This window comes from Scleropages formosus, chromosome 15 (genome assembly GCF_900964775.1).
Source record: "Scleropages formosus chromosome 15, fSclFor1.1, whole genome shotgun sequence".
Taxonomy (NCBI): Eukaryota; Metazoa; Chordata; class Actinopteri; order Osteoglossiformes; family Osteoglossidae; genus Scleropages; species Scleropages formosus.
Genome location: NC_041820.1, coordinates 15,221,284 through 15,243,600, shown reverse-complemented (window position 1 = coordinate 15,243,600; position 22,317 = coordinate 15,221,284). Strand labels below are relative to the sequence as shown.

The following is a 22,317-nucleotide window of genomic DNA, read 5'->3' as shown; positions in this document are numbered from 1 at the left end:
CATTTTCATTGACTGCTAGTCCTTTGCAGGTTCATAATGGTCAGAATAATATCTCTGAAAGTTGCATACATGCATACATACATAACCATGTATAATATACTGTTTATATATATATACACATATTCACAAACACACAACAAATATAAAAAGTACTCACCCCCTTTTCATGTTTTACCACACTGGATTACAATTTACTAAGGTTTTTTTGACCCTGATCAACAGAAAAACACTCTACTCAAACTAAAAACAGTTGTAGACACAGTCTCTTGTGCAAGCGTGCGCACTTATAAACCCACAAACACCTTGTTTTACACAAGCGGATATTTTATAAGGATATAGATATAGATGATGACCACTGAATTACAGTCATACCAAAACAGTTTAAAAATTTTAGCAAACAGAGAAATCTTTCAAATGATATATGATCAATGGTATTATATTTTTAGGAACTGCAGGATGGATAAAAAAAAAAAAAAATTATAGTGACCTTTTCACAGATATCACAGAGTTTCAGTAAAGTACTGACCTAATAATATAGAGACCCATGTAAGCTTAAAATGAGGCAGGCAGGAAATAATAAATCAGGCAGGTTTAAAACGAGTTCATCTTAATACTCATTCATCACAGCTATAATGCCATTTTCAGCCATAATGTCATTCATCGCTGTATATAAACACTGCAGTAAATAATAACAGGTCCTTACATTTATTAAAAACATTCAGCCATTCAGTGCATCATAATCTCCCACCAAAGGTGCCTCAGTTTAACGGACAAGAAACAGCTATAAGCACACAAAAACATTTTTTTGACCACATACACAATGTAGGTTTGTTAAACTATACCGTTTAACTGTATTTTCTTGTTAATTAATATTTTTAGGAGTGTAATATTAGGGGAAAGATTCCGTATTTGTTTAGATCAAAACATGCTACAAAAGGTAAATTCCAGAAAAATAAAGCAAGCCTTTATTATATAGCTTGGTTTTTGTTCAAGGGATTTGTATATTTTCCTTTTCTACATGAGAGAAAAAGTCATTATCTAAATTAAAAAATGGAAAAGAAACCTCATTAGAGGGCAACATTTGTTGAGGGAGGAATGTAATAAACAATAACAAATGGCAATCGTTATTGCATCTGACACTGATGAGCTCCACAGCAAGTTTGTTTATTAATTAAAAATGTACTTTTTTCTTCCTCCCATGCGCAACTCACTGAGCTGAGAAGCCACTCATACATCAACCTTCATCATGCACTGGAGAGGCGAGACCAGATAATGCACAGTGCTAAAGCTGATTTTCCATGATGAATCTCAGAGCATATAAATTGGCTAATATCTGAAAACATTTACAGATACTAGAGGAATTGACTACTTGTAGGACATGATGGATGGCCCTTTCAAACACCAGCAGACAGCTCTGCAAATCTCTGAGGATCCTCAAGTCCTCATTTGATTTTCCAATTTACTCCTTTTAAATTTATCTGTCCACTAAAAATAATAAAGTACTCATTTTCCTTTCCTCAGTATAGCAATGGTCTTGGTGTGTGGTAGTGATGGTACCAGAGTGATGAGTCTTGGCAGTAAAGTGGACAGTTTCTATATGTTTTTTGCACACCACAGCCTGAGCGAACAAAAATATTTCTATGACCAGAATGTTTGACTGCACAGAATAAAGTTTTAAATTTCCTTCTTAATTACTGACACTGTACATCTGCTTTCTTGACATTTCCCCTTGACTCCTCCCTCAACATATCATTTAAAAAGAGTTAAGCTGTGTGCAATTTATTGTGTTGTATAAACAAAAGTGTGACTCGTACAAAAAAAGTGTAGTACAAGATTTGCATTTAAAGTCATTAATGACACACTCCCTCCAACTGTCAAGCGGACACACTGATTGGATTACAGAAATGCCATAAGAGAAATGTTTCAGTGAGTTAGTTTATTCATATAATGAGAGCAGTTACTGCAAAACATGGGAAAATCTAATCCCGAAAAACCATCAGAAATTGGATAAGATCAGACATTGAAATCTACAAAAAGAACTATGCTCACAAAAAAGTCTTTAAATAAAATACGCCATCTGCAGCTTCCCCCCCACTGTACTGGAAACTGTAAAGTTATGGAGGAATATGAAAGCCTGTAGAGGGACAGATACCACTGCAATACGATGTAAAATATTAAAATAAGGATTGAAGTCTTTAAATGGTCAAGAAAAACAATGCATTTAATAATGGGAATGTACCTTCCAGCATTAATTATGTGAACATTTCTTGGCTTGAGTGACACTAGCAACCACTTTCTGTAGTAAAATATTAAGCAGGTGTTATTCACCAAAGCACTTAATCAACCTGGACAATCTAGGTAACTTGTTCATACTGGATATCTTGTTGAAACCTGTTAACATAAAAACAGCCAGAAGATGATAAACTAACGGAAATTTGTACAATAGATTTCGTTATGAAAGTAGTGTACCGATTTTAGGAAAGTCAACGACCATAGAATGCCTAAGTGAACACCGAGAGTACATGCAAGTTCCACATAAATGTTTGCTCTGTGTTCTCACTGGTTTCCTCCACATGCTCTGGTTTTCTTCCCACAGTCCAAGATGCATTTCAGGCTAGCTCTAAATTACCCAAAGAGCATGTAGTCCTAAAAAGGCAATCTTATAATGCCTCAGTAATAACAATAACAGTAATAACCTGAAGCACTTGTAATCCCTCTCTGCTGAACAATGTAAAAGTATCCCTTGTGATAAAATAGATGCTCTTCTCCAAAGCAATGTACAATGAATAGTATGTAGTATTTAGATGACAGTTTTATCCACGGTGACTTACATTGCTAGATACACCATACCAAAGAGCTTACAATCATAAACCCATCTATACACCAGAGTAACACACAGTAAGACACTCACTGTGGTCAATTAAGAATCACCAATTCACTTTAAAGAAAGAAAATTGGGGGAAGAAACAGGAGCATGCAGAGTAAACCCATAGAAACATGGAAAGATCATTCAAACTCCTCAGAGGCTAAACAGGGATCAAACTTAGTGCCTCTCACACTGTCCAGGTGCTGGGAGACAACAGTGCTATCCACTGTGCCATCATGTCACCCATAAGTTGTAAATCAAATCACCCAAAGGCGATCATAATCATACTACTTTTTAAAAGCATTCTATACATTTTGTTACTTTTAAGCTTTATACTGAGAGGCAAGGCTTTTCTGGCACTTTTCCAGCATCTTTCAGCACTTTGCTTTACAGCTCATTATTATGACATTATGCCTTCAGAGTATGATACAAAGTCATGATATTTCTGAGAATTTTAGGATACAAATTACCTGTGATCATGAGTCCATACTGTCATAACATGAATGTTTGTTATGACAGGAAAGCATGTATTTTATTTCTGTGGTCTAAACAAAAAGTTCCATCTACAAATATGTGACTCAAGTGTCTAACTTCAATTATAAAAGTTAACATTCGATCTGCATCACTTGTTCACCTTCTTAGAAAGTCCTAAATGACAAATGATGCTAAATATTGAAACATTTTCCCTTGTACCATATCGGCTTGTACATGTACTCATTTCCATTTTCTCAGTACACTGATGCCTCCATTCACTATGGGTTGGATTAGAGTCTTCTGTCCCTTTATATTAGCTTTATTATAGGTTTCTGTACAGAAAAACCTCAAAATTTTAATAAAGAAAAAAAAAATAGCATATCCATTTGTTTATCCAGTATCAATAACTATTTGTCCAGTTCTGGGGTTGCAACAGTGGCACAATAGCACAGCGAGTAGCGCTGCCGTCTCACAGCGCCTGGGTGGTACGAGAGAACGTGGGTTCGATCTCTGCTCAGTCTGTGTGGAATTTGCATGTTCTCCCCATGTATGCATGGGTTTCCTCCCACAGTCCAAAGACATGCTGTTCAGGTTCCCCATAGTGCGTGAGTGACACAGAGAGAGTGTATTTCACTGATGTATGGATGAGTGACCCATTGTAAGCAGTGTATCTAGCAGTGTAAGTCACTTTGATGAATAAGGCGTGTGGGCTAGTAACACTACATAGTATCCATTGTTAGTCGCTTTGGAGAAAAACGTCTGCTAAGTGAATAAATGTAAATGCAACGGTCTTCAGCCTATCCTGACAGCACAGGTCGCTGTCATTCTATAACAGAGAAATTTTGTAAAATAAAACAGTAAAAAAAAAATATATAAATTTGTACATAAATAAATATACTGGAAAATGTTCTTTTACAATTTCTAACTTGAACGTTCATAACACAAGGAGTCAGTATGTACTGATTTTGTTTCTGTTCTGACCCAATTTTGTTCTGTTGGCATTGCATGTGATAAGTATCTGGTATCTTCTGTACATAATTTTTAATCTTGTAACATTTTTATAAAAAAAAAAAAAAAAAATTATAGTATATTTTATACTGAATGCTTAGTGATTGCACAGTATATTAAGTATTTAAATGTTGATAAGTTTAGTATTTAAAAATTTCAACTGTGCATTGGTATGATTTGTATGAGGAAAAACTGTTTGAAGTTTCTTCAAAGAAACAAAGTCAAAGATTTGCAAACCTTAATTAAATAGTAGTAAAACCTGATCTGATTATCTGACTCAACTAACACAGTGGACTTATTTCTTAGAGTGGATCTCAGCATTCCTCTGGGAGACAATAAAAGGTAAGAAAGAAACAACTTACACACAGAATCTTCCTGTTCTTGAAGAAATCTCTCCAAGATAATACGTGCCATAAGCGAAGGAGCGATATCCAGCTGAATGAAAAAGCAAAAGTTAATATTTCATCAGTAAACACTGTAATCTGTATTTGAATAAGGTTGAAGGTGTCATTATTTCTCATTTTAAAAAAGAAAACAGAAATATACTGTTATAAAACGGAGAGTGCCATTTCACATTAATTTTACACGTGACTCGAGAGGAATAATTAAAAATAAGTAATAATTTTTAGATCTCATTTTATCATTCACCTATAATTACTGTACATTATCAACTTGTGACTGCTTTAACTTTATTACTTGGTTGAAACAGGACACTTATTTTTCCCCACAAATGCATTGCTTTAAAGGGATTCCTATCTTGATACCATCTCAAATTTTAATTTACTTGCAGTAAAAGTGTGAGAGCATGTTTGTATATTAACATAATGTCTTGTAATCCTGTAATCCTTTCAAAGAAGTTCAATCTTGCCATATTCAGTGCTTGAATGACTCATGATACATGCACTCACACAGACACAACAGGAAGTTGTTTTACTTTGGTCAGAAGCGGTGTTCTGTAATTTAAAGCAATGACCATCTCTGTGTGGAGAGACTAATAACAAAACAAATCTGGGCCAAAAACCATTTTACAAATAATATGTATTTAAATGTTAATCATGAGGATGATTTGATGTTGCCTAAAATTTCATAACCGACTTCATTATAAAACTTTCAAAAAAATAGTAAAACCTGAACAACTAAAACCGCATAAAACATTTAATTCCCCTGTTGAATTATCTTGTGCTATTTTCACATTGATTTAATGAAAAAGCAGAACACTTTTCTTGTTAGCATAAATGGGATTACAAAGAGAAATTGCCTTCAACTTGCTGCATCACCTTATCATTATAAATTTCTGATCTCTTCTATGGTCCTTCTTGAGAAGCTAATTGCAGATCACATCCTGCACAAAGATTCACTGCCAGGAATATTTGTTAAAATCCTGATAATTGTGCATACAGATCACAGCCTTGGAAGCCCAAATGGAATTATTATGAGTTTAAAAAATTGCTTTATTACAAAAAGAGATTTCTTTTGTGACAAAATCCTCTCCTTAGTAACCTTTACATTTCTGGATTTTCATCTAAGGATACCATTAGAGGAACAGAAGCATGTATTTTCAATAACCCACATCAGATGTGACACATGAGAAATGGGGAAATTAAAGAAGATGGTCCTCGCTGAATAAGGACCATCTGATTAGTTCAGGTACTTGCACCTGCCTAATTTTCTTGGTAATTATGCATACATCTCCCTCTGAAATCAAATCATCATGCTTTCTGTCAGAATTTAACATGTAAGTAAAAGCTATAGGTTCAGAAATTCATTCCAAAAACAATTAAGTCAAAAGAAAACTTTGCCATATTTTATTATCACTAGTGCAAAAGTAAGAAGCCCAGATCACTAATTAATGTCACTAATTAAGATATCTTGAGTAGAATAAAAGATTAACACCTACATATATTTATATTATTTATACAATGATTGGTGACATTTTTACTCTGGAAGGTACTGTCACATAATGCATAAATTTAAAAAAGACAAATCCGTAATGTAAAAACATGCCACTGATTAAGATTTACACTTCTTCCTGGAATATATTGAATAATGACATTTTTCACTAGAGGCTAATATAATACGGCTACAGCAATTTTTTTTTTAAATATTGCCAGGTAGGCTCCGGTTCCCCGCGACCCCGTATGGGACAAGCGGTTCTGGAAATATGTATGTATGTATGTATGTGTGTGTGTGTGTGTGTGTGTGTGTGTGTGTGTGTGTGTGTGTGTAAAACAGTGTAGTAAGGAAATAGTTTGTATACCATAGGAACAACAGGAATTGGTGTCTATCACAAGAAAAAGTCTGAGGGTCTGAACTGAGCAACCTTTACACATGGTGCTCAGTGCGTACAGGCTCATTTGCTTGCCCATTAAAGCCAAGTGAAATTGCTAAATTGCAGAAGGAATTCAAAGCACAAGAGCTGCTAGCTGGGAGGAGCCCATTCATTCTTCTAAGTGCAGTATGTAGCACCTTGCCTTTGTAACACTAATACGTACTAACAGTATGAAGACTGTTTAAATACGAATGCTCACTCTCCCTTTGCGCCCCCCATCAATGAGCACCCAAACAGCAGTAAAACATAAGTATTTTTCAGAACCATAAAATAATTTATGGCACTCAAGAAAAAGTGACATAATTATAGCACCTGCTTTTTCCTTAGAGGCCATCGACAAATAAACATACAGATTTTCAGCAAATGTTATTATTCATACCTCATGTACTTCCAATATATTTTAAAAAATTATACTGCACCATAAATTCTTTGAATTTTTTTTGTTGTTTTTACCACCCAACTGCTAAATTACAGTATAATTAGAGAATAATTATCAACTTATTAACAGGGACCTATAACAATGAATAAAAATGTAATTAATTGTATGCTGTAATATACATTTTTGTAGTTAATTTATTATACAAACTGAAAAATATTTTGCATAGGCTACTAATAATAACAGAATAAAAAAAAGATAAAATCATTGCAAAAGACTAGTTAGATCAGTTTACTTGAAAATACCAACAGGTTGTAAAATTATTTTAAAACATCCAATCTGTCTTTCAAAGCATCGGCTTCAGATCTACAGTATTAATTTCTGCATGACAATTTGCTATAGACTTTCATGCAGATAGCAGAGAGGCAGAGAGGAAATCATTACCTCATTAGCTAAACCCAGCAGGACCGAGGATGAAGGGTGCATCTTCACTTGGCTCAAGTATCTTTAATATAACAAAGCAACATCAATGAACAAAAAAAAATCCAGAAAATTTAGATGAGGTAAGGCCAAGAATAGACCAGACTAGACATGTTATGTCCCTGAAGGTTTACACTTGAGTGACAGATGGCAGCTTGATCTGGCTGGAAGTTGTGGCAGTAAACGTTCCAGAATTGTAAATGTGATTTTAAAAAACTGCAGCAGGTTTAAAAGAATTAAATGTTTAAAATCAGCAGACACCTCATAACCTGAGTCCATGACTCGGCTAGACTGCAACTACATCATTTCATTTTCTTTCCAAAAACAGCATACAGGCATAATTATCAAATGCAAGGGAGCTGTGAGTTTCATAAAGTAAAATATTGCAATCATACAGTGAAAGCAATAACATTGCAAGATAAGAGCAATTACAAAATTCATCCTGATGGTGGTGATTTTAAAAAATGTTTAAACAATCTTTCTGCCTTGTTCTAAGAGTAAACATAGGAGAGTTATACCTTTGGAAGTAGTTTTCAATTGCTTCCGAGGTTTGGTGCTTTGAAATGGTTCTTTTAATTCTTTTCTGAAATGAGAAGGCGGCACTTATGATACAAGGTTGAAATACACATTCATCATAAAATAAACACAACTGATAAATAAAATAAAATGTGTTAGGAAAAAATACAACGCTCCTATGATATACAATCATAAGTGTTTCATTGTATAGCCTAATCCTTGAAAGGTTCATAGCAGCTGAAGCCCAATGTCTCTTAAGGGTCACGGCAAACGTGTTCTCCACTCAACCCTTTCTATTCATGCCTTCTAGTTGTGACAGTGATCTATTCCACCTTCTCTTGGCTTTTGCAATTCTATTACCAATTTAAGTGGGGGAGAACATTGCTTAAAAACAACTTATTCAAAAAGTACAAAAAGTAATTCTGCTGAAACACTCCATATGACTGACACCTGTCATAGGATGATAAATGACTCTGTTTTTTTTCCCCCTCTCTCCTGCCTTCTGCCACTCTAGCAATGGTCATTTATCATCATCCCTGTCAGCCATGGAAAGCAGCAGTGACAGTGCAAGTCAGCAAACATTTAGCACACAGGACTGTGCAACACAGGGAAATTATTATTGTCAGAATAATAATGGTTTAGCATAATTTATTACGGGTCCTCCAAATAAGCAGGGCCCAGATATTATTAGACAGATGGATGGGAAGGCTTGGCAGACATCCACTGAGACTCAGGAATGATGTTGATGTGGAGAAGGGAGAACATCCTCCAAACCAATCAGGGAGCTGGCAGTTCAATTACAAAGAAATAAAGGGACATTCATCATTCAATTAGGCTTCTGTCAGGCCTCACAAAGGAGAAAACTTCTAACCTGGTACTCCAGGGAGAAGATGCTCAGCAGAGTGGACTGCAAGTGACTGGAACAAATAAAAAAGGACAAAGTTAATTACTAGAGTGGATTGCAGAGAAACAAAAGGAGAAGAGCACTTCAAAGTCCTATGTGGTGGCCTGTAATCTGAAAGAACATGAAAACAAGTATGGAAAAGTTGTTCCAGATGACAACCTCAGAGAAAAAATTCCTGCCGTGAGAGGGGGTAGGAAGAAGATATGAATGTGTGTTCATGAGTGTGTGAAAGAGGTGGACAAATGGAAAAAAAAGCTAATTTCTTCTTTCTCTGTGCTTTAAGACCTACTTTACTAATGATGTAAATAATTTTTTTGAAAAATTACAAAACTGGATATGCATCCCTGTGCAACCCATATCAATACTTTAAATAGAGTTCAACTCCATTAGCAATAGGGAACATGTCATTCATTCATTAACATAATACTGACATTTATTCTGCTAGTGATGACAGGTTTTTTTTGGAAAATGTCTCATTTGAGCTTGGGTGGGGGTGTCTTTTTGCCAACACTAGCATATGGGACCACTGGAACATTCCCACTGAAACTGATGGGCTTTGAAAATGGAAACATTCACAGCAGGAAGCTGGGACTCCCATGAGCCGGTCAATTCCACGGGTTGCCATAAGCTACATTCATCTGCTGCTTGACTCAGTGTCAAACACCTGGCAGAGGAGAAACTTAGAAAACAGGCTGTAGAAATGATAATTTATACCACCACACTTCTATTCATCGCATTTATGAAAACATTTGAGGTAGCGATATGTGTGTATATTTTACACATACATGCATATATATAAAAATGAAATGTTGTGTATATATGTTTCACATTATAAATGTGTTTACGATACTTACAGGTTCTTGCTTTTAAAATGTATCTCAATGATACACTCAAATTCTATAATTCCAAGCCATATGTTAAACTGTTTCTATAGTTATAAATATTCACTTTTCATGAAGTAAAGAAAACCTTGAACTACAGTTGCTGTACAGGGGTAAAGCCTTGCAGCTGAAGCAATGAAATGCAGACATGACATACAAAACCTCCACATGTCAAAGGCTAAGATATTACAAAAATGAGACAGTTTACACATATAAAAATTTCTTTTATGCCGAGAAAAGAATATGTTGTTAATTAAAATGAAGGCTTTATAACTTTAAACAATATCTGGGTCACAAGTTAACAGAGAACCCATTTATTAACTGCTAACAACTGAAAACTAAGAGATTAAGATCACAAAAGAACAGAAAATGATTACATCGGACTGAAGAGGGCGAACTGGAAGAAAATGGTTTATTTATCCACAATGTCCGATTATATGACAAATAATGGGAAACTGTGCATAATCATTTATTGAGGGTGTGACCTCTAAATACAACTCAGTATATGGGCTAAAATAAGCAACTAAAATATTTAATAAAATATAACAATACCTACATAACCACCTTGTCAGCTATAGATACATTTTGCATTACTCTGCAACAATTTAGTTTTTTTTTTTTTTTTTTTTAAATCCCCTTTCAGTGTAGTCTTGTTCCTTGATTGGATTTGCAAATAATGAACCAGATAAAGGCTTTTTCACGCCCTGCTAAATAAATAGAGATTGTATTCATCTATCGCCTCCCCCCACAAAAGGTTCTGCACAATTTGATGAGGCTCATAAGGTGAAAAGGCAATGCTTTTATGTCCCCGAAATCATGATCTTTATTTTCATTCTGCTGTTGGTCACAGCATTGGCCCCTTTAACATGTCAGTGGTCACCTGGTGACCATACAGCAATTTCCCAATCTTCTCTGTTACACATAGATTCAATAATGACGTTTCTACCCAACATGGACATTTATTCCTTACATATGATTTACACAATGAAAAATGCAAACCAAAAAATAATACCTCCTCAATGTCAGGACTGAGTAGTTTCCTTAAGATTTTACTAACTGAGAAATCAGTCAAACCCTTTACTCCTATTCATCAGGCAGTGGGAGCAATCGACTGAACTATTTATGAAATTCTAAGCTTAAAATGAAAAACATAGAACTTAAAAGCAGAGAAATAAACATAGTACAAAATGTAAGATTTTTAATTACTGAACATACAAAGTTACAACAAAAAAAAAAAAAAAAAGACTGATGTGCATCCACATGAGAGGAGGGGAAGTTACACTAATGAGACTTATATAGAAGACAGCACTTATAAAAATACACACACACACACACACACACACACACACACACACACACACACACACAATTAAAAATACAAAAGCAACAACTGTTACTTATTCATTTTTATCAGATTACTATTTTTAAACAATGACTGGCATAACATGTCAGAAATCTGTAAATGTCAAAAATACAATTTTTACTGTTAGCCAACAACATACACCCAGCACTTCTTCCACAACCACTGATCCAATGCAAAGACTGTAGGAAACGTAGACATGGGCAAAGGAAGGGATCAAGGCATCTTTACAATGTTCATGCAAACACAGACATACAGTACAAACTCACAGTCACACACCCAGAGCTAGCTGGAATAACCAATACACAATCAGCAGGTGAGAGGGAAACAAGAATGCCTGGAGGAGATCTGTGTAAACATGGAAAGAACATGAAAACTCCAAACGGAGCTGGTGCCAGGTTCAAACCCGCAACCTGGAGCTCTGAGCAGTTGCACTAATAAGATTCAGTTCAAACTCTTACTCATTTCTTGAAAGCCAAACAATTTCAAATGATGTTTTGTATAATCCACTGGCTTAATACAGAGTTGAGATTAAAATGAATTTATTTAAGTTAAATAAATTAATAATAATAATAAGAATCTCAGTATAAATACTAACAGTGGGGGCGCAGTGGCACAGCAGGTTTGGCTGGGTCCTGCTCTCTGGCGGGTCTGGGGTTCGGGTCCTGCTTAGGGGTGCCTTGCGATGGACTGGCATCCCGTCCTGGGTGTGTCCTCTCCCCCTCCAGCCTTGCGCCCTGTGTTGCCGGGTTAGGCTCCGGCTTGCTGCGACCCCCCTTGGGACAAGCATTTTGAGTGAGTGAGTGAGTGAGTGAGTGAGTGTGTTTGTAAATGCTAACAACATTAAGTAACCACCAAAGCAAAATGTCAAAGTTTAAATTCAAAGAAATAATGCTAAACAATGTGGAGACTGCTCTAAAATACTGAAATATTTTACTAACCTAAAATAGGCATATATCAATATTTATGAAATTGCTGCAACACTAAAACTTTCAAGGCCATATTCTGCTTAAGTACATGAATGTGTCCACTTATGTGTGTTGATCAAAACAGCTAGGTAATATGATGGAAGTGTGAAAATTACACACACACACACACACACACACACACACACACACACACACACACACACACAGCCAGAAAAGAATCATGACCTAATCCTGATGTTCATGAAAACACTACAGAATCTTCTTAAAACAACGTTGAGATAGAGGGACAAGTAGATAAGAACTTTACTGATCCCAATAATGGAGTGACAAAGACATTGGAATCACAGTGGTGTAAATATCACAATTAGGTAAATAAAAAAATAAATAAATAAATAAAAGTGGTAGCGACAGCTCAGTAGGCTTTGCACCACATCATACACCTGGTTGAATAAAATTGCCTTCTAATCCTTTGCAATGGTATGACAGTGAGGGGAAAACACTGGAGTAAGTGACTATCATAAGATGGCTGATCGTACTATTACAGAACCACTACCACCAACGGTTTGTAACACTGTAGACTGAAAATATTTAGCTCTTGACAAACATAAATAGATGACTCTGAGACCACATTTTTTCATTACTCAGGGATCGAGGTTTTTGTTCATAACTCTGGGTTGTGAATTTTTTCACTGACCTTGGATGCAAGCCAATTCTTAAAAGAATAAAAATGAGCATTGTGAAAAGTGTGGCATACTGTTTTGTTAAGCTAATTCAGTTCTGGAGTGTTTTTTTGTAGCTTGTAGCAATTATCCTGTTAAGTGTCTATGTATTCTAACAGTAAGCTTAGACTTGCAGCCACTGTTTTTTCCTCAGTGCCGTTTGATGCTTTTTTGAAAATTTTGTCTTGATTTAAACACCCTTCCCCTTATCACAATAAAAAATTTTGCAGTTTTTCTGACTGTAGCACCTACAATTCAAGTATTATTTGTCATCTTTAGAACGCATTTGGAAACATACAAATCACTGACACTCAGACCATTGTCACTGCTGACACATATTAGTGTTCACAATGACTCCTCTGTTTAGCTGCCTCTGCAACTGAGTCACTAATTTAGGAAATCTTTTTTTGTCTGTCTCTTCTGTATAATTTTAGTTACACAAACAAATATAAACTTTATTGATCACAACTGAACTGCACAGGCAAATCATTGTGTTTTAAAGTTCCATTTGGAAGACTCTTGAAAGCAACATACAATTATTACTATGTAGTATTTAGCTGACACTTTTGATCAAGATGACTTGCAATGTTAAATAAAGTACAATAAATTCACCTATCTGTACAGCAGAGCAACACACACAGACACACACTATAGGCAATTCAGAGTTACCAATTAACCTGAAATGCACGTCTTCAGACTTACATTTAATCATGGATTAGGTTCAGGAAGAACCTCAGATAAAACTATAATGAATAAAAAAAAAACTCAGCAAAACTTCGATCACTTTCACTTCTATACATTATCACTAATTGCTTGTCAAACGTATGGTCATATTGGTTTTGCAAGTATAGGACAAGAGGTAGAGCATAACCTGGGATGGTATTACAGTCCATTGTAGGTTCACAGGTACTCTACTACTTTTAATAAACTTCAACCCCTACAATCCAGTCAGACTGCTAAACTCTTAAACCGCTCTGCCTGCTTGGTAGTCCCACGTACAAAAGGCCCAGAATTGAAAGAATAAAAATGTTTCACTCCAGTGTGGTAGAATGAGCTCCCTCTCTTACAACAGCTGAATCTCTCTGAACATTCAAGAAGGGTTTCAAAACACATCTCTTTTGGACTTACTTCTCCCCTCTTCCCTGTGGTCCATAAACCTGCACTAAATTATATTTTAAAGAACAAAAAGCTCTATATGAAGCAACTTCATCAAGTTGTTACTGATCAGCTCTCACAAATATCACACGGAGCTGTAAATACTGCAAAAGCAAGTTGAATCAAAGCTGTCCCATACTCGTTTGGGTGCATTTTACTGCCAGTTAACAGCTGTATGAGGAAACTAAGGTAATTTTCAGTCTTCAACAAACATGTTTTAGAAAATAGAACAGTGGGGAAAAAAAAAGACGTAAAATTAAACGGAAAAATATTTATTTCAAAGGTTTATAACATGCAATCAGTTTTCTCTTTACTTCCGTTGAGCTCTTTCATTTGACTTTATACAATATAAAAGCAAAAAACATGAACTAGGTCATTGCTGGTAGATTTACAGATGTACAAAACAAAGTTTGCATTCTTCCTAGAACATAAAATATATAAAATTATGTATACCTTTTTTTGGTTTCTTTAACAATTAATTTCACTTTCAGAAACGTTTTTTGTGTCAATATGTAAAGTCTCCGTTTTCATATCCTGCTAAAGAAATTAATGAAACAGGAAGTGAGTAAACAAAAACAAACCACAAGGAAAAAAAAAAAAAAAAAACACATTCAAAGCTATGGAAAATAATTTATCTTCTTTTTGAAATCTAGAAATTTTGGCAGCACAGACATGAAAATAAGTTAATGGGTCCCCTCTTTACACTCAGTTTGAATATTACCATCAAAAACAAACTGTCTACTGCCAACTAATCAGCATATCAATGGCACATGCCACAACAGCCCAGCCCTGGTTTACTCCACAGATCATGGCAAATAAACCCCCAAATAACAGAGAAATTAACAAATGCTTGACATTTGCTCAACATCCATTATTTTGACACTTCTTCTGAATTTCAAAAGCCTGAGTGCATTCTTAATCAAGAGTCATATTCCCCAGCGTGCCACTGGCACCATATTGCACCCCGCCTCACTGCTGATGAAAACTGCACATTAGAGTCATTTAAGAAATGTTTGGGGACTCAGAGCGGGGGACAGAGGGGCAAATACCACATACTTTCCTTTAAACACTTCCAAAACAAAAGCATCTGCCCCATTTCCCCATCTCTACACAGGAGACACATGCAAAATGAATTGAATGGCATTTTAAAGAGGGGATAATAATTACATCTGAATTCATTCATTGTGCGTGCAATGGCCAAAGAGGCTCCTCTTGGGACAAAGACCTGCGAGACTTCAGTCCCCACTGAAACAGAAGCCAAGCACAGCCTCAATAAGCAGACAATTTCCAATTCTAATATCCAAAGCAGTGGGACTTATGTCACATCTTACCACAGTGGCTGCACCCATTCTGTTGTCATTGTAGTGGGCAGAGACACTAGAGCAAGACAGAAGGCAAGTGTATTTGCATGTTCTTCAATTGTGAGGGGTAAAAGTGACAGCACTGTGTCAAATTCTTTTCCCATCAGAACAGCGAAGCTCTGTAGGAGATGCAAAAGCCTGACAGATGCCTCTACAACATCTGTGTTATGTGACCGTTAAAAGATGCAAGACCATCCTCATTACACTAAGGAAGACGTACCACAGTCATTTAATAAACACAAAGCTTTCAAAGAATTAAAACATATAATTCAAATGAACATTTTGGTGATGATAAGAACAGAAACTGACCATTCATATTAAATTAATTATTCTGGTACAAATATTAAAATATGTACTTTATTAATTAAAAATTTTAAATAGTGCTGGGAAGGAAGCATAATACACATTTACCTTTTCATTCAGCTGCTTTAAAAAAAAAAAATACTAGAATTTTAGACTTCCAGTCTTCACACCCTTTCAGTCAAGATTTACAACTTGCCCCCTTTTCAGCTGTAACAGCCATGAGTCTTTTTTGTAAGTGTCAAAGCAGGATGGTGCTGTCCTGGAACAACCTCAGACCTCTTTCAAGCTGACAGAGAATCATCTATAGACTTCAATCCTCTAGTCTTGTCACTGGTTTTCCGTTGCATTAGGTTTCTGCATTGATTGTTCAACTTGAGCATATTTATTTTCTTCTTGCTGAGCAATGTCATTTTTGCTCCACATGGGTGTTTAAGAGCACTGTATTACCAAAAGGAAAGTGCTTTGTCCAGTTCAAGGTTCCTGGAATCATGTTACCACTCAGATCCCCCTGTATTTTCCACTAACTATTTTTCTGTCCCTCCCCCTGTGAGCCTCTGCTGCTAACACCATGCTTAACTGCAGGGATGGTATTAACAGGGTGATGTGTAATTTTTGTTAACACCATATGTATCACTCTACATGAGAAGTACCACTTCCCACTTTTGTCTCTTGAAAGGCTAAAACTTTCCCCAAATGGTGTGCAGGGATTCCAAAGTGTTGCTACATGACTGTTCTTCTGCAGTCTATTCCTTTTTTCAATCATTTCATAAAAGCCTTTTCAGAGTAATCTTGAAATAGCTGGAATGTCAACATTTTCCCCAGTCTCAGCCAAAAACCCCAGTAAGTCTTTCAAATTAAGCTTACATTCCACTCTGACTCCCTCAGCAGTTTCCTTAATTCACGGCTACAGCTTTTAGAGGGATGACCTGAGACAATGTCTTGGTGGCGCCAACTGGTTCCAGCTGACAGTAATGGACCTGACAGTACCCTAAGGGAAATTTCAGGACCCAAATGTGCACCTTCCAATAACTTCATCCTTTAGTTTTGTCAGCAGCCACTTTCCAGGTATTTTTGACCTTTGCTTTTTTTCCATTGAGGAGCTTAATCCTTCTTCAAGAATATGCATGAATAAATTAAACTTCTGTAGACAGACACTTGTTAATGCAATTTGTTGTACCAGAGCTAATTTGGATTTGACAGGACAAATGGTATGAAGTGCTTTTTAGTGACTACTACTGTACAGCATGTTGTGTGGATCAATGAACAAACTACTGCAGTGCTTCCTTAATAGTATTTTAGGAAGGAGATTTTTTTTAATGCAAAGGTTTGAAGACTGTTTCAAAGAACTGTAAATGCTCTTTGGTCTGAGACATTAGTTCTAGTGACAGTTCATTTCTAATAATACCATCCAGACACTGATTTATTTTCCCCCTTAAATTTGCCCCTAACTGTGATCCCATGAGCAACTTTCATGACCACAGTGAAACAGACATGTCACAAAAGGCAATGCTGATACTGTAGCTTGCATGATGCAAGAGGATTAGCATTGGCCAGATGATGGATTTGGTGTTTGTTCAATAACGCTAGTATCATTCTTCAGCAAGGTTACAGATAACCATTCTGCCAACAATTGCCAAAAGGAAACAATATCATGGCAAGAGGTAACAAATGCATCAAGACAGTAAGCAAATTTAAAAAAAAAAATGTGTACACTACTACAGCACAATAAAGAAAACATATGAATTATAGACCACACATAACTTTTCACCATGTGTTCTTTAAAGTGCAACAGCAGAAGTTTATATGGTAAATTTTAGTAGAGGTAATTAAAATGTCTGCCAAAAAATTGTGTGAGTATATACACACACACACACACACACACACACACACACACAGAGAGAAAGAGAGAAAGCTATTGCCTTCCCTAAACTAATGTCCTAAAACCACAAAGAAAAAATAATTAAATAAATAAATAAATAAATAAACAAACAGGTTGAGCATTCTATTACTTTTACACACTGTGTTCAATAAGTATACTAAACTTACCAATCACCTACCAATTCATAGAGTTTTTTTTTCACTAAAATCACAGATTGAGGGGTTGACTTCTTGTTGCTAAAGTCAGTATTTTCCCCACTACTAAAGAGGGCTGTTGTTAACAGCCAAACACTGTATGTGACAGAATGGATGAGCTGCTGTAGATCTCATTTGCATTTGCACTTACTTGTTCAACTGAAACTTTTCTCCAAAGCAACTTACAATGTTATGCTACCTGCAGTTATTTATCCATTTATACAGTGATCATGTATGTCAGATAGCCAGTCCATTCTTCCCACATTATTTACAGAATCACAAGCATCCATTACAGCTGGGCAGGGTGGGGGCAAGGGAAAGGCTGAGCCACAGTGCATGCTATGAGATGATAGATTGCCTAGTCAATATAGTATGTCTTTCGACCTTATTTCCTTCCACTGCAATCGTGTACTCCCTAGAGGCCCTTCAGCTGATTGGACAGTATTATTTTGCAGGACATGAAACACACAACAGCTACATTCCTACAAAATAAGGTTTAAATTCAGCTTCATTTCTTACTCAGTGAAAACCCTCAGGTATAAAAAAAATTACAATTGTACCCATCTATAAAAATGAAATCTATTAACGTATAGGTACTATAAATAGTTGTGGTCTGTATTCATAGTCAATGAAAAAATGTTCTAAACCAGGAATGCCGTATTAAAAAGTCAAAAAACATACTATTAAATTGCACTTTCTTCGTGCATCACGTTAAAACAACCATTTCTAAATGTGTACAATGCATCAACACAAATTTCAGTTTGTGACAGAGTTTGTATTTATCCATATATGCAAAAGGAACATATTCTTGTCCATTTTCACAGGATATTAAATTGCTGACATTAAATGTATACAAATGTGTACACGTAAGGCCATATCTAACATAGGAATTTGCTACGGATGTTTGATTCTAGCAGTCACAGAATAAAATCTAAATAACACAGAGTTCCAAATTCATGCACCTTTCTCAGTTCGGTAATTTTACATTAATTTACGTTTATTTACTTAGCAGAGGCCCTTCTCCAAAGCAGCATACATCTCAGAGAACAATACAAAAGGTGCATCATCTCAACAGAAGCAGAGATCCGTATGAAGACACGTGACTGTTGACTACAGTCAATTTGTCACACACCATCATATAAACCAGTATAAATTACGCAAGTTGCTGCACATGTTTTTTTAGTTTTATTTATTTATTAGTTATTCTCTGGGGTTCGAGTCCCGCTTGGGGTGCCTTGCGACGGACTGGCGTCCCGTCCTGGGTGTGTCCCCTCCCCCTCCGGCCTTACGCCCTGTATTTCCGGGTAGGCTCCGGTTCCCCGCGACCCTGTATGGGACAAGCGGTTCAGAAAATGTGTGTGTGTGTGTATTTATTAGTTATTACGCTGATAACAGTAAGCATTTATCTATGTTTATTTATGCCTTTTCTTGCGCCCCAGGGACTAACTGTAATTATTAAGGGCCTACCATGTGCATGAGACATGACTGCCGGAAAATTAAAAAAATAAAAATACTAATACAGATACTACTAATAAGAATAATCACCACAATGTGAAATAGTAATTATTAACTATGTCAAGTCACCAGCGGCTTTCATTCGCTTCATTTAGTTAGTCGAGTGAAGTTCAACTTTTGCAAATTTTAAATGTCAGTCTTTTGGGAAGTTTGAAAGTTGGGGCTTAATACTGAAACTGTCATGAAGATGAACATATGTATATGTTTGGAAAGCTCAGTGTAAAACAGGAATTTAAATGTGCCTCATGAATTTCCATCAGACTCTACAGTTTATATTTCTGAGATGTGAAATACCAGGTGAAATAAGACGAATTTCGAAACAAACAAGCTGTTTTTCAAAATGAACTTCAGAATCCCTCGATTTTCATTTTTCGGTAGTGAGTGAATTAAACTAAATGAGGCATTTTTGCAAACCTGAGGCTGAGGCTAAGAACTGAATATCATGCCATGCATGGGTTTGGGAAACATATTTTACTTATTTCACTGCTTCGTCACATGATCATTGATGATGATCATGACAAACAATCTTAATCAAGTTAATGTCACTGAGAAACACTTACTTTGGAAACCTGTCCTTGAGCATCTTCACACACTGTCGGGTCGGTCGGAGTTGTTCAGTAAACCTGGCTATTTCATTGTATTCTGCCCGCGACAGTTTCATTGTCCTCGATGATCGGCGCTGCAGAACAAAACATAAATAAGTAAACATTCCGAGCCACTGTGACTGACTCTGTGTGCGTCACTGCTAACGAACCAGCTGTACCAGTACAGTTCCAACACGCATAACTGTGATTTGTGCCAATGCAGAGACTCAATTATTCAAATTAAACTTCAAGGTCCTGAGGCTGAGGTGACAATTTTTTGAGAAGTTATTTCGTGCGCAGCGGTCAACCAACTGTCTCTGCTCTCACTTACAAAATATCAAAAAATGGATATAACAGCAGCTTCACATTCTGTACGACACACTTTTGGCAAGTACTAAATATTTCGTGCGTTTTCTCTTCACACACATAAAATATGTTTACCTTCTATGAATCTCAATTAAAAACAAACTTCCTGACTGCTTCGCGAACCTCCAGTTACACATTGAGTCTAATAACTGATTAAAGATCAGTTTACCCTCCCTTTAAACTGCCTCTTAAGAACACTTATTTAAATTTTATACCGATCCAGGGTCAGTATAGTCCCCATTTACTCTGCTTCCCGCGATAAAGTCAAATGGCCGGAGACAATAAAGGCACTCCTGATTGGCCAAAAACCTGCCACATATGAGTAAGATTAACTATGAATGGTGAACAAAGCTTCTACGTTAGAGCGATTGCGTTCTGTGTATGTGACCGTATGATTACACCGTGTGTAGCCGTGTCACTGTAACGACATAGTTCCGGGTACACTTATCCCTGACGGCGATTTACGGTGTCCCGTAGAATGAAGAAACCCTGCAAAAGCTTGAAAATATATACCCTTTTATCACACGAAAACCGAACAGGCAGAATAACCGTACTCACCCAAACCCACACAGTTGATTCCCACCAACACAACTCCAGCAGTATCTGGTTACTGGTGGTGATCATTCAGTATAGTAACAGTAGCAAAGTAGACATGGAATAAACACTCATGCCATGGGAACAGTTGAGAAAATGGTACAATAAATTCAATTAACTACGTGCAGAAAAATAATTATGATTAGTACAAGTTAACACAGGAAAACAAGATCATGTTGGAAATCTCGAATCAGTCAGTCACAACTATTGATTGTCAGCCAGTGTCGATATAATATCACAGCTGAAGCAGTAGATTCAGTGATGCCCTGATGGACCTATAGTTTCAGACTAGATTTCTCCAATACAGTCGCACTAATACCATAGTTCCTTATCTCGAGCAGTCATTCCCCTAAAATCCAAATGAAGCTGCAGATTTACTTTGTGTTGTTGTTTTTCATTTACCTGAAGCTGTTCTCCAAAGTGACCTAATGTTATATTACAGCTTGTTTACTCATTTATACAACCAACCAATGTCTACGACCAGTTGCCCTGAGCAGGGTCGTGACGAGATGGAGCCTAACCCGGCAACACAGGGCGCAAGGCCGAAGGGGGAGGGAACACACCCAGGACGGGACGCCAGTCCATTGCAAGGCACCCCAAGCAGGACTCGAACCCCAGACCCGCCAAAGAGCAGGCACTGGCCAAACCCACCACGCCCGCTCATGTATACAGCAGTGTAATTTTTACTTCATTAATTCATGCCAAGTACTTTGACTGAGCTGGGATTCTTAGAGTTCTTAGAGAAATAAACTATAATCCTGGACCTATTAACTCTGATTTAAATCATTTTGATAATGTGGCTTCTTTCAGGCAGCCGTACTGAGGATAGGCTCAAGGTGTTTGAGGCTTGTGCTTTATTTCTTAAAATGGTGAATGTTGAGGGATAACAATGAGGACTTCGACACGTTGGAGATCTGGGAAGCGGGTTTTCTCTTGGCAGGACTGCGTGCTCTGCTCTCATTCTCAGGGTTGTGCGATGTCCTGCTGCTGGAGAAGTTTCATATAAATGGTGATGAGGACACTGTCCCTCTTCCCTCCAAACTTCAAACCCAGGACCAGAGCATAAATACCCAAAGAGTACCCTTACCCTTGCATCATGGCTTTCCAGATCCTATTCTGCAAGCTGAGGGTGCTTGGATAGTCGAGGTTCTGGAAACTCACATGAGCATGGGGAAAACATGCAGACTTCATATAAAGATTCAAACGTATAGCCTGAACAGCACAGGCACTGTGAAACTGGAGTGCTACCCGCTGCACCACTATGCAATAACAACAGCAACAATGAAATGCAAACTTTTCCATCCAGTAACTAAACTCTTTGCAAACCTAAACACTTCCATCCACTCTATTTCCTTCCATCTTACTGAATAATGTGGGTTTTGTAACCAGTATTTCCAGTATATTTTCAGACCAGAAACGCCTCATTCAGACAAGCGTCTCAGTGCTGCTGCTCATCCGGTTGTATAATTTCCGAATGAGGAGACTAATTTAGCAATGCACAACTCCAGCTCTTGAGGGCTGCGG

At 36.7% G+C, this 22,317-nt stretch overlaps 1 protein-coding gene across 1 annotated transcript in view; it reads right to left on the bottom strand.

Moving 5' to 3' along the window:
• Positions 1–20,333, bottom strand: part of cdin1 (CDAN1 interacting nuclease 1) — a 45,581-nt gene extending 25,248 nt beyond the window's left edge. The window contains exons 1-6 of the mRNA XM_018727507.1: positions 20,275–20,333; positions 19,810–19,928; positions 8,921–8,966; positions 8,052–8,116; positions 7,498–7,558; positions 4,711–4,783 (exon numbers count right to left, since the gene is read on the bottom strand). Of these exons, the coding sequence (XP_018583023.1) occupies positions 4,711–4,783; positions 7,498–7,558; positions 8,052–8,116; positions 8,921–8,966; positions 19,810–19,910 (346 nt within the window). The 5' untranslated portion in view covers positions 19,911–19,928; positions 20,275–20,333. The remainder of the gene's footprint in view (positions 1–4,710; positions 4,784–7,497; positions 7,559–8,051; positions 8,117–8,920; positions 8,967–19,809; positions 19,929–20,274) is intronic.
• Positions 20,334–22,317: the final 1,984 nt, after the last annotated feature.